Source organism: Pyxicephalus adspersus, chromosome 11, assembly GCF_032062135.1.
Source record: "Pyxicephalus adspersus chromosome 11, UCB_Pads_2.0, whole genome shotgun sequence".
In the NCBI taxonomy this organism is placed as follows: Eukaryota; Metazoa; Chordata; class Amphibia; order Anura; family Pyxicephalidae; genus Pyxicephalus; species Pyxicephalus adspersus.
This window is the reverse complement of record NC_092868.1, coordinates 16,767,453-16,780,947: the sequence shown is the minus strand read 5'-3', so window position 1 is coordinate 16,780,947 and position 13,495 is coordinate 16,767,453. Positions and strand designations below refer to the sequence as shown.

The following is a 13,495-nucleotide window of genomic DNA, read 5'->3' as shown; positions in this document are numbered from 1 at the left end:
GAAAAACTCAGAACAGCTAGCTTTGTTAAAGAAGAAGTAAACAAATTAGAACATAAAGTAGATAGAGGTTTTTGGCAGAAGAGGCATGCGAAGTCTCATGTGACTGCCAAGAATAGACCTGGAAGCCACAGACAACATCTGTGCATGCACAAGAGTAACATCATCAGTGGCTGTCCAGTGCCCAAATAGAATTGTGGTGGGCCCAGAAGAGTCAGCAGTAGGTATGGCAGCTGCAGGAGATTCAGCAAAGACAGGATACTTAACCAATTGCTGGAGGGCATAAAGAAGCAGGTAGGTGTGTGCCATAATCTGCAAATATCCTGTAATGATTATGACATAAACTCACCTACACCAAGTTTATTTATTGCTTTAAGCTTCAAGGAGAGACCAGAACAAGTTTTTTAAGTTGAGGCGTTTAGAGATAATACTGCACTTTTTATTAGAGGTTATGCTTTCTGTATACCTATAAAGCAATTGTGAGAATTGCCAGTAGAATAGCTTCCTTTTTTTCTGCCTGTGCTAAATGGATATAAATTCAGTTGACCCGCTAAAAGGGCATGACATGGGAAATATTGGACAATAGAGGTACCTCTAAAGTGGTGATCAGAAGCTACATTCACTAAAATTAGGTTATTGTTCACCATTAGTTCTAGGTGCAATCATCCCTTTAAAAGGTCTTTTGACTTTCGTTGCAGACACTTAACACTGTTTGTGTAAGCGTGGAATAACAGCAAAAATGGCAAACAGTGTGTATAAACAAGCACTGTTCTCCATTGCTCCTTAGGTTGCTTAGTACTTTGAAAGTATAGTAAGGCATTGGCCTCTTTTAAATTAGTGAATAGGTTAGTCATCATTTATGAATACGGTATGTTGATTGGCACTATAGTTCCAGAAAATTCCACTATAGTTCTAGAGCAATTATAAAACTGCAATCAAGCAGAAATTTGGCAAACTTTTTAACTGATGTTCAATGTTCTTTTTTTAAATTCGCCAAAAAAATGACTATGAAGTTAAAATTACTTCTTTGGTTCTGTGCTTTTCAGTGAATCAAAATATTACCTTCCTCCCATTTCTCCTTTTTATCATTTGATAATATTTCAGAATCAGTGGGTTGCAGTATGAGGCATACTTTGCTATATCAAGTGAGAAGACAAAGTCCCATGTGGCAAATGCGTTGCCAGTCTATCCTCAGCTAATTAAAGACCCCACATCTGAAAGTTTTGATTCCTCAGGGAAGCCCCCTACCTCTTCTCTTGGACCAGGCTGACCTTTTGATCTCCTTCTCAGATTGCTGCCTTTCTGAGCTCTGGCCTAATTGGGACAGAGAGAAGCAGGCAACAGTCTGTTTACTAAACATGCAACCATGATATAATTAGATGTTTGCTTTGGTTAATGAAAATATCTCTGATCAGCAAATCCATAAATCTAATATAAAATGTATAAAGGATTAGTTCAGCTTCATGCATTATAAGCAGGCTGTCTGCTAGCTGCAGGAGATATTTTACTTTTATCATTAATAAATTGTGTATTTTTAGTATGCATTTATTTTGTGGTATTGTTATGTTAAAACTGAATTTTTATTATGTTAAGTTTATTATGCTTATATTTTGCATTTCCTCATTCTTCCTTCACCCTGGTCATTACCATACTAAAGAAAATTTTTAATAAAACCTATCCATTTTTATTACACACCTTTTTTACACCTAGTGATATCTGGATCAATGGATACCTGTTTTTCTCTATGCAATTCAGACAGACTATAGTTGGCAAGAGTTTGGCAAAAATTATCATAGTTGTAAGCTAGTATTAAATTATATTCTTTATTAGATGTAAATATATAAAATAGACCCTGAAGGGGTATGTATAACGCTTAGTATATGAGGTATGTGAATACCTAAAATAGATACACACAGGCTGTTTTGTATAAATTTTACATGGTACGAAACCCCCCATTATTAGGGGTAATCATATTCTTTTTGACATTTAAACTTTAGTCATCACTTAATTCCATTCCAATTCCATAGACAGCAGACTAAAGGCATTTGGAAATAGGATACTATGTTTAGAGTAAGAAGAAAAAAAATCTTGTTTCATGGTATTGGAGTTTCTCTGGGCACACATACCCTACAAGGGTTAAAATGTTTATATTACTAAAAAGTAAGTATGTAAACAGCAAATAATAAATTAACAAATAATGACTAAAAGCATCAAGAGTATATAATGTATATAGGTATATATGTATCCCAAAAATGTTTTAGATACAATGATGTAGGATTAGAATCCTGTCATGCTGAGTAGATTTACACTTTTTGTTGGCGTATAAACTATTTTTAACGTGACTGAAAGTTATAGGAAATGAAGACACAGACCATAAAGAATAATCTGATGGAATCTGACCCTTCTCTATAGTGTCCAAAATGAAGAAAAAAAAATAAGCCTTACTCAGGGGTTTTAATCCATAATGGCATGACAGAATCACACATTTTGGCCAGCCCTTTTGGCACCAACAAGCATTCCACACTTGTAGTCACCTTAATTACTTTTCTTCTGATGCTCATTTTGAACTTCAGCAGGTTGCCTTGACAATGTCTACATGCCTTATTGTACTAAATGGTTGGTCCACACTGTGAATTAATCACAAACAAAGCAAAAAATCAAAGCAAAACAAAGAAAAACTTTATGGAGCTTAGACATTCATTACCTTGAAGGAAGCTGACCTACTGTGACCTACTGGACTTGGAATGCTGAGGGATTGAGAACTTTTCAAAAGTAAAAGTGTTATTTATTTATTTTTTATTTTTTTTATGAACGGTCTGTTTTAAGGAACTCCTGATAAAATTAATTTATTGAAGACTGGTGGGAATACCTTAGTTGCGGAAAAAATGAGGAAATAATATTTTTTACAGTGTTAGTCATTGTCACCCTTCTAGACAGCTAAAAATTACCAATGGTGTCATTATTCTGGCTTTACCCAAAGGGGTCCAGCCCAGAATTATGGATGGAACCCTTAAACACACATTAGGGTGTGAATGAGGTTCAGCAAGGCAATATTTTCAAATTAAATATGAGAACACACAGGAGCATGACCTCAAACAAGTAGAAGAAAAGTTCAAGATTTACCTAAATGTAATTTCATCCTTGGAAAACACAGCCAGCAGGGTAGTATATCAATCAATAGTAGGTAAATGTAAAAATTTTTGGAATGAACATGCTTTAAAAGGGGTTCACAAAAAAAAATGGAAATAGGAAAAAAGTGGGGCCGATTCAATGTGACACTATTTATTCTGTCATTTCTCACACTTTTCTAAGTTTTTTTTTTAATTAGACAAAAAAATACCTATGTAAATCTAACCTATAAAATGTAATCTAATATTTAAAATGTAATTTTGAAAATTGTCACCCTGTTTTTAAGCGACAGCTGTCTCCCAGGGGTACGTCTGCATTATTAATCTGCCTGACACTACATAAAGCAACGCCAACCAGCATTCTAGACATTGGATTGGGTAAATTAAGGCAAGATGTGGATCAGAAAAGCTAGAAAATATCAATATATATGATAAAGGATGAAAAATGTACTTGATGAAACAAATAAATCTATTTTACCATATACCAAGGAAATAGGTTCCTGGGTAGATTTTGAAGCCAGGTGCCCCATGCTGCAAAATATCAACATTACCATTGCCATTATTTGTTTTGTATATCAATATTGTATGACATAGGCACTAATGTGTGTTATCTTAGTATGCAATTATAATGTGACAGAGAAGAAACTATTATTATAATATTGATATAACCTTTCAACATTTCATTTTGCTCGACAATTTAATTGTCTATTTAACCTTTGTCTATCTTTGGGTATGTCAGAGCCATCATGAAGATATTATAACAGAGTTAAAGTTAAAGGTCATGTCTACACCTCAGTAAATCCCTGAGGTTGTTAGACAGTATACTGTTTAATGGCCTGTAGCATGTCTATTAACACCACTAATATACAAGGCACAATACACAGCACTAGAACTGCAAAAGCATTCCCCTCTTTCCATCAACAGCAACAGATCAGGGCAGTGAGCAAAATGTGTACAGGCTGCACATACAAAAGGGCTGATTTTTAAAATGTCACCCTTGTTTACACGACTCATAACACTGTTTTATTAGATTAATAAAATAAAGTAGGGTATAGACAGTGAAGGAAAACTCCAAGAAGCATAACCTTTGCCTAATAAAATTGCACTTCATTTTTAGAAATGATGACCTGAGTTAAAAGATTTTACATTTCTTATGGTAACTCAATTTCATTTAAAAAATGAAATAAATGCAAGCAAACAATTTTAAATAAACATATATAAATTTTGTCTAAGCATCCCAGTCCAACCAAGCTTAAAATGAAGTAATTATTCAGGGTACGGATGTATCTTTATTGGCTTCATCATTTGCAATAAAAGTCTTGTAATGAAATGGCAGGTATACTTTTCACTCCCAGTAGGGATGCCTTGCCTAAATGCTAATTAAAAAGATATTTGCTGTTTGGCAGAAATATAGTCTTGCATTTAAATTTGTTCTTCTGTATTTTTATATAGGGCATGACCTATTCCCTAACTGACATCAGCAAGTGTCTTCTAACTACTTGAACATTTATAGGTATGCAACTATATAGTCATAGCAAAGGAAGGCCAGGACTGTAATGTTTAGATACCATTCATCTATAACTTTAGGAGCATTAGACTTTCCAATTATAAGTGTCATCTGATATGTAACACATAAACACCTACAACAATATTTAACAGCTGCGCTATGTTAACCTACATAATTTCTACAAAGACATAATCATGCCGTTAAATGGGCCCTAGCAAAAAGACAATCAGTAACTGTGTTTTTAGGTCTTGTTTGCACCAACAGATTGGATACCAATTTTTACACTCCAATCAATTATTAATTGGTGTGTCAGAATTCTAGTAACACTTTATACATTTGTTATTTTTGCCTTTCCCATCTTCTCACCCTTTTAATCTTCTAGTGGGTAGTTTGGCTGAGCAAAAGCATACAGCTCGACTTTTAAGGCATCAATCAAAAAGGGAATTTTTTTAGATTTTTTTTTTAAAATGCCAGCTAACTTTATTAGAATATTCCACAAAACTTGTAATAAATACAACAAACACAAATAACATCACACGTCTACCGTAAAGAAGAACCTTCAAAGTACTGTGGTCTCAAGAAAATTATTTTCCCTCAATGCGTTTTGCAGACGTAACAGTCTACTTCTTCAAGAGTTTATTTTTGGGACAGTGAAAAATAAAACAATCAACATCATTTAAAACTATACATATTCTTCCAAAAAGGATAAAAACAACTACAAAAAATACAGAAAATACATAGCTTCAAGGATTTTTAATTCACATCTATACAACAAATCAAAAAGTTCATTGCATTTCTCCATTTTTCCGTTGGAAAATGGTACACACACAGGAGAAGGCAGCAGAGGGAGCGCTCACCGGAAATAAGTCTGCACAATTGTGCAAAATTAATATACAGTGTTCAAATAATAATAGCAATATGACCATTCCCTCTCAATCTTTTTATAATATGTAACACACTAAATTCACCAAATATTCACCTATGACACATATTCCCAAATACCATAAGATATTTCATAGGGTGGCCATGTCCTCTTCAACCATATAGCAACATGGTTAACTCTAAAATGAGTAAATTCCATAAAAAAAAACGAATAATAACCACTAAACCCACAATCTGCAATTATGGAATACGTAATCATTTATATTTTATAACTTAAAATGATTGAGAGGCAATGGTCATATTGCTAACTATAAGTTTATATTTTTTGTGAATATTATTTGAACATCATATATACATTTTGCCCCCTGTGTGTACCATTGTCTAAAGTGAAGGAAATGCACAGGTGTGCTGTATACACAGATTTGCTGTATGGGTAGGTGACCCACTAGCTTTTAGCCCTTGAACAGGTATACATATTCTCATATTTTTCTAATGTTTTTTTCTAATGTAAAAAAAAACCCTTTTTTTATGAAAGAGAAATTATTAATTTCATATTTTCAACAATCTGTTGTTTCAAAGTACATTATGTTTTAGATTTTGGACTTTGCTAATGTCATGAGTTTCCTAAAATGTCACAGCTACTCCAAAATCATTTCCAAAAAGGCACATCAAAACAAACTGGAATACCATCTTTTTGATTTATGACAACCAAATGCCACCAGTGTATTTGATTTCTTTCTAAATTGCTTGCCAAATTGCTCTTAAAACTCTCAGCATACCCTGTACACTGTAAATCTGGTTCTTGTGGAGTGTGGAATGCCAGCCTCTCATGGTAATGTCACGCATATCCTGTAACAGAAACTGTGGTAATCCACAGAACTCCCAGATCATAACCGTTTAACTAGATTATTTTAAAAAATTGAACATGGTACAAAACTAATTATTTGAAGAATTGATAAATAAAATAATAGTAGGGTGCATTAACCTACTGGTTGTTAATAAATACCATTTCTTTTAATAAGCCATAAACATAAAACCGTTAAATTCAGAGAAAAATGTAGGGGAGGAATATCTCCTTCCACCAGTGGATGTTGTAACTTGAAGTTATGTCGAATTCTACCTTATGACCTGGGTTTTGTTCAAACATATGTTTGTGCACTGCAGAATTTACAGTACAACATGACCTACTTGTGGAATTTACCACCTACTACACAACAATGTATTTCTTTTTAGCTCTGTATTCCACTTCATTACCCAAAGACCCAGAGAATTTTGTATCATTGTCAATATGACTTCAATAAAAAAATGGGGCTTGAGGTTCCATGACACCCTGTAAATTTCCCTGAAATTTATATTCCACTGTGTATGAAGATGTATACTACAGTGTATGAGTACTATTCACAAAAACAGCATCCTTAAAATGATCACTACATTTATTTCAGATCCTAAATGTCACAAAGCAATTATTTATTATAGTTCATTATAACTTATCATGCTTTTGAACCACAACAGTGATGAAACTAATGTGCCCCTTTCCCCCTGCAGCTTTCCAGTCCCTTGCTGTGATGTATGTTTCATAACAGAGAGTTACCTACAAGCTTCATACTTTGTGGGTTTCAAACTGACTAATTTTCTTTCTTTGTCTAATGAGGTCTGAACGGAATTGAACAGAAAATAAAAGCAGAACACACTAAGCAAATGAGCAATGACATCATCATTGATAAAAGGTGATTACATCATTAGCACTAGCAGGCAGATATAGCTCATAGCTGTGAGAAATTAAGTGCTCACCTCACCTTCCTCAACAATGTGCAATTATATATATATATATATATATATATATATATATATATATATAAATATATCTAATTCCTCCCCTACCATGCATCAAAAGTTGTAAGTTATGATTGGGTGACCTGCATTGACACATCATTTGTATATCCATATGACTTGTGTACCAATAACACTTCACATAGATTTTAAGGAAATGATAATATATTACATTTTATAAATAACTCACTCAGACAGGCTCACTCAGACAAGTTATTCAGTAGCAGATCTATTATTACCCATAGGAATTTGTTTCTGGGTTTCTTTTCTGAACTAATTGAAATGCAAAGTGTTATAATCATATGCACAATAAATAAATACATATATAGCCCAACTTCCATATTTTCTGAGTACAAATATAACAAAATAATAAAGTTATGCATGCATAGTCATGAAAAAACACTAATATCCTTCACCATTACTTCACCTTTACCTATATCTAGGTAAATAAGTAAAAGTATATGTAAAGAAAAATAAATAAGTTATGATATGTAAACAAAGTATTCCCACTAATCAAAAAATAATCTTCTAAAAAAAGTTTACAATGAGATACGTATAACACTGTTCATGAATGTAAAAAAATACAAAAATACTGAGTGTCTTATTACCAGCCAGGTTTTTGCCTACCTCAATTTTATATCTGTAGTGAACTAATGGAATTTTTAATTCTCGCTCTCAGTTTTCTGGAATCTAACTGTTCAGTAAGGTGCAAAGAAACAAAAAGCAATTTATAATTACATATAATTATGTGCTTATCATTAAACTTTACTGTTAATATGATGCAATGTAAACTACCATGCAGAAGAGATGTAACAGATGTTTGGAATATTCTGTTGAATTGAGGATCCAGCATGCAAAGAGTCAAGGTAATAAATGCCAGTTCAGATTTCTCTCTTAGGATCTATGTACTGCAGTTCCAAAATTTACTACCCAGAGGTTCTAGCAAAAATCTCTGGTAATGATTAGTAAAAAAAAGAATGTTATGTGTGACAGACAATATACATTATACAATCAACCAACAGTACTCATCCACTCTCATGAGTTTATAAAAAGTCATGAAAAGTGATGACTACTTGTCAGTTATGGGTAACAGCACATCATCTTTGCTCTGTGGATTTCAATTAAATTTTTTCAGCAGGTTCTTCTTTTGTAAAATGTTGACCATTTGATATCAGGATCCATCTCAACATTTAAGAATAATCTTTGAGTAATTATCCTCGTTTTAAGAGCTACGCAGCAATGGGCACTGAAGAGACTGTCCTACCCGGTTTTGCTGGTTCAGGCATGCTTGTGTCTCTCTCCTCTTGGGTCCAGGCACAAACTCCCTCTTCAAGGATCTTCTAGTCTCTTTAAAGACAGTCTCTCCTCTCTAGGGAGACGCTGGTAAATGTTACCTGACCCCTGGAGCTGGTTGCCAAAATTCCTAAGTTGTTCCATAAACTTCCCTAAAACTCTTGATGGGGGAGCCTTGCTCTGGCCTTAATAGTATCATCTAGTGGAGGGGTCAGGATCTGAATTTGTTCATGAAAAGCTGTCAGAGGCTCCCAGCTGAACAGAAGAGCTATAAGTGTGATAGAGGAGTCAGCTGCTCTTACATGTAAACCTATTGAGAGACTGAGAAGAATGAGGAGGGGTGCAAACTACACTACATCGATTTCTCTGTGGTCAAAAATATCCATGAAAAGAAACCTGTAAAGGCAACACAATATTAATTCATTTTGGAAAAAATAATTAAACAGGCTGAAAAGAGCTGTAAAGAAAACTAATAATACTTCAGAAATATGTTCTTTAGGTTTATGTCCACCCTAGTTAGGAAGAATTGTCACAAACATGTTTACTTATAGTTCACAGCTATTTTAGTTTATTCCATACATAGTTAAGTGTCTCCTGCTGATCAAAATACACTGGCTATATTTCAGCTTTCCTTTCGTTTTAGAGAAAGTTCTTTAAAAACCTTAAATCTAAGCCACGGAATCAGCCCCCTGCCTTCCCTGTCATTGATCCCCCCAAAGGTCTTCAGGCTCATTATGTGACATGAAGGGTCCTTTTTGACCTTTTTCCAGTGGTTGGTTGTCTTCAAATATGCAGTTTCCTGCTGACATAATGCTTCTGGTGCCACTTTCTTCATCCTTGACATATTGTAGGAGCAGTTCTCTGCCGCTTTAGGATACAAGCACTATGATATCTTGCACTCACAGTACATCCCAACTCTTCTGGGTTGAAGATTTCACTTAACCCAGAAGAGTAAGGAAATCCTGAAATAGAGAAGAGGTACTGTGAGTGGCAATGCCAATGAGCATCAGTGTAAATTCTATAGCCCAAACTATTTTTTGTTAACAATTGAATTTTATATAAAACTAAACCTAAAATGCAGGTCATCAGAGCTCCTGCCAACATACACAAGTATGAACACATGCCCTCTTCCAGGAATGAAAGTATACTCTGCTTCTCCTCGCCACTCTATTATTGGCGGCTGCCATTTTCCCATCTCAACTTTTTCCATGGATGACTTCTGTATTCAGTCACTGTAAGCCCATTGATGATGTAACTCCTATGCACGTGCATTGTTACAATTTTTTAAAGTATTCTATCTTATATATATGCTGGAGTTAGGCTGACAATCAGAACTGTACACTGTACTGTACATGCACAGCAAGAACCGTACAATCAATAAAAATGAATAGCAGGCTAGTAAAGCAGATTTTTGTGTCATAAGAGACTTTTTTTACAGAACAAATACCAAAATTATTTTTGAATTTAGTTTAGCTTTAAGGCGGGGGTTAAGCACCAGGTGAACAGGAACTAACTCACAGAACTATGGGCTTGACACAATGGAGACACTTTGCACGAACACAGAGTGCAGTCCGTGAGCTAGCTAAACTGCCAGGGCTGATCAAGAGGCTATTTTCCGATTGGCCAGTGGTTTGGATGGAATTGATAAAGCTTAGAAACAGAGCCACCCCCAGCATCAGAACTGCCCCCATGCGCAGGAGAGAGATGCCTGCGCTTTAGTGAGGAAGAAGTAAGTGTGACACGGCTGGTGTGCTTCTCTGTTTCTTGGTATGTTATTTCTATGTAACCACACATTACATGATCTGTTATGACATACTTAACCATTCAAAAATAGTATTATTTATATTGGTAAAAAGTTTTACATTAATTCTATTCCTGACACTAAAATTTATATATAGTAGTGTGAAGCCAGAACTGAAAGGTATTTGTAAGTATTAGCCTCAACTTCACCTGGAAAAAAGTATAAAGGACCTGGGTAAGGTTGCAGGTAATTGTAGTGCTGTGGATTTGCTCTTTATTTGTGATCCAGGTTCAGGGTGGCGGGACAAACACTGGCCCAACTGGAGTTGGAGCCTGAGACCAGGTGTTACTTAGGCAGAAAAGCTGGTTGAGGCCTGTATTAAAAAAGACTGTGAGGAGCCTGTTTGCTGACCAAGTGAGGTTGTTGTGGTCTTATTCACATGAACATATGTGGGCAACCTTAAGGAGCAAAATAGGAGCACATTTTCTACAGGCAACTGCAGAACAAAGTGGAGAAAATTTGATTGGTGGTTGATGGATTATTGGTTGGAAAATGTCACACAGTAATAAGAACTGTAATGTGAACTTTTTGTTCCTAAAATAAATACAAACCAGAAGCTTCAATTTCCATTTTTGTGTGACACCTAGGTATGATTTGATGGGCACTGATTGGACCTCATCTCTTTTCAATCTAATATTATCCTGGAATATATATATTCCAGGATAATATATGGAGTTGTTTTGAGACTACTGAGGAGTGTAAGTCCTGATTTCAGTCCTGGGCTGCCATTGGCTGCTGGGGCTTTATTGCCTCTCTGCTTCCAGTGATCTGTGCCTGTTGTAGGGTTTTGCTGGGTTGATCTGCTGCTGGTGTGACTTTTGTTTGATTTACGGTTGCAGATCATTGCTTGTTCCTGACCTATCAATTCACATAGAGAGAGTGCAGGAAAGGGCAACTAAACTATTAAAAAGAATGGAGGAGCTCAGCTATGAGGAGAAATTAGCTGAACTGAATTTATTCTCCCTTGAGAAGAGACGTTTAGGGGGGATATGATCACCATGTATAAATATATAAATGGTCCATATAAAGAACTCTCTTCCCAATAATTCACTTTGAGATAATTACAAAGAACAAGGGGGCACTCTTTGCGTCTGGAGGAAAAGAAGTTTAAGCTCTGGATAAGGAAGGGATTCTTCACTGTAAGGTCCGTGAAAATGTGGAATTGGCTCCCTCAGAAAAAAGTTTAGGCAACTACTGTAGATTGCTTTTGAAAAAAAGTTGGATGCTTTTCTAGAAGCACAGAATATAACTCGGTATTACAGCTTTAAAGTAAAGATAACAGTCACCATTGATTCAGGGAACATCTGACTCCTTCATGGAATCAGGAAGGAATTTTTTCCCCCTGTTGAAGCAAATTGTACCAGGGTTTTTTTTCTTTTCTCTGGACCATATATGTCCATAGGGTTTTATATCTGGGATATGTTTATTTCCCTAGTGGTTAAACTTGATGGACTTTTGTCTTTTTTCAACCTGACCTACTATGTAACTATGTAATTGTATGCTGTATGCTGCCTTGACCAACCCTTTGCGTGTGACGCCGACTTCCTGGGTACCTTGTGTGGTGGACTGATCGCCGGTGTATGACCATGGCTTTATCCTCTAAATTTGCCTTTGTAGAACCCTGCATTGCTTTATCTGTGGGCTCCTGGTCCTCTCCCAGCCCTTCCCCAGTCCCCAGTCCTGGGGGCAACCGTGTGCCAGGAGATGCAACCGGTCATCCAAGGTGAGTACTGGTGAGTACTGGTGCTGGACCAGGCCCTTAACATTGGCTTTATTAGCTTTTTTTGTAGTATATTTTCTGAAAATACAGAAAAGATATCTCCTAATGGAAATTTGGTATATTTGTAGCATCCTGTGGACTGAACTTAGACTTTTGATGCAATTATAACATTTTACTATACTTTCAGCAACTTTGAAAGTCATAAAGTCAAACCAAACAGTTTTGGCTTGTACATGCATGCATTTATTTGTGTCCAAACTGCCTTTTTTGCCCATGCAAATCAATGTAAATTCAAAAGCATCCCTGAGCATATTGGACTCCTATAGTTAGCTCAAAACACCTCTAACAACACACACAAATATCACAACAATGCAGAGGCAGGTACATTTAAATTCCATTTGACTTGATTCTAAATCTTTGTCTAATTTTGTATAAAATAAAATATAATAAAATATATTATATAATAATAGCTAATATAATATCAGCTTAATTTAATTACTAAGTTGACATTTTTGTAGCCACAGGTAACTAACTTTTGCAGGTTCACAGCAAATATCTGATATCTCTCACTTGACCTCTGGCCTTAACAGCTTTTACCACAGAGCTTTGCTCCTACTGGGACATTTTCTTTAAAGTGAAACTCCTGGTACCATTATGTGAGTGCCCCCTAGTAAAGGAACAAACCTGCTCCCCTCCATTGCTGGAGGAAGAAAAGCAAACTTGAGTAAAGTAGTAAAAGGTTAATTACAGAAAAAATAAATCTTAAGGGAAATCAGATACTGTCTGGCTTGTGGACAGATAAAAAAGTCTTTCCTTACAGGGAGAATACCTTTTGCTGTGGGTCTGCTGCACTATTGGCTGCTATAGCATATTTCTTTACCCTACAGAACCCCTAAGTTACACTTAATGTAAAATAAATTTAGCAGGAAGAGTTAGAACCCTTTACAGGCCTCAACATGTGATTAGACACATAGGCCCTAATTCATCAATAAAATCCGCGCTCGCTGGTCGCGCGCACTTTTGCGCTTCCAGGGAGCCGGTTTTCCGCGGTCCGGAGTCGAGGTAATATGTGTGCCATTAGAATGATTTTTTAGGGGAACAGTGACTTTTAATGCAAGCTCGCCAGTGTAAAGCTGCCGGAGATGCGCGGCTCCGTCCGCGAGCTCATTCAGTTGCTGAATTGCGCGATGGCGTACGATTTCGAATCGCGAATACGAATGCGTGAGCGAGCGTACAATTCTGCTTGATGAATTAGGGCCATAAACTGAGATACACAGATCTCAGTTCCTAAGAGGTATAGAAAACCAACAAACAATTCAGCCTGTCAGCGTACACCC

The 13,495-nt window shown here is 35.8% G+C and overlaps 1 protein-coding gene across 2 annotated transcripts in view; it reads right to left on the bottom strand.

Moving 5' to 3' along the window:
- The window catches only part of MYBPC2 (myosin binding protein C2), a 63,446-nt gene extending 54,618 nt beyond the window's left edge, over positions 1–8,828 (bottom strand). For both annotated transcript variants that reach the window (XM_072425410.1, XM_072425412.1), the window contains exon 1: positions 8,609–8,828. In XM_072425410.1, the coding sequence (XP_072281511.1) occupies positions 8,609–8,630 (22 nt within the window). In that variant the 5' untranslated portion in view covers positions 8,631–8,828. The remainder of the gene's footprint in view (positions 1–8,608) is intronic.
- Between the last annotated feature and the right edge of the window lie 4,667 nt (positions 8,829–13,495).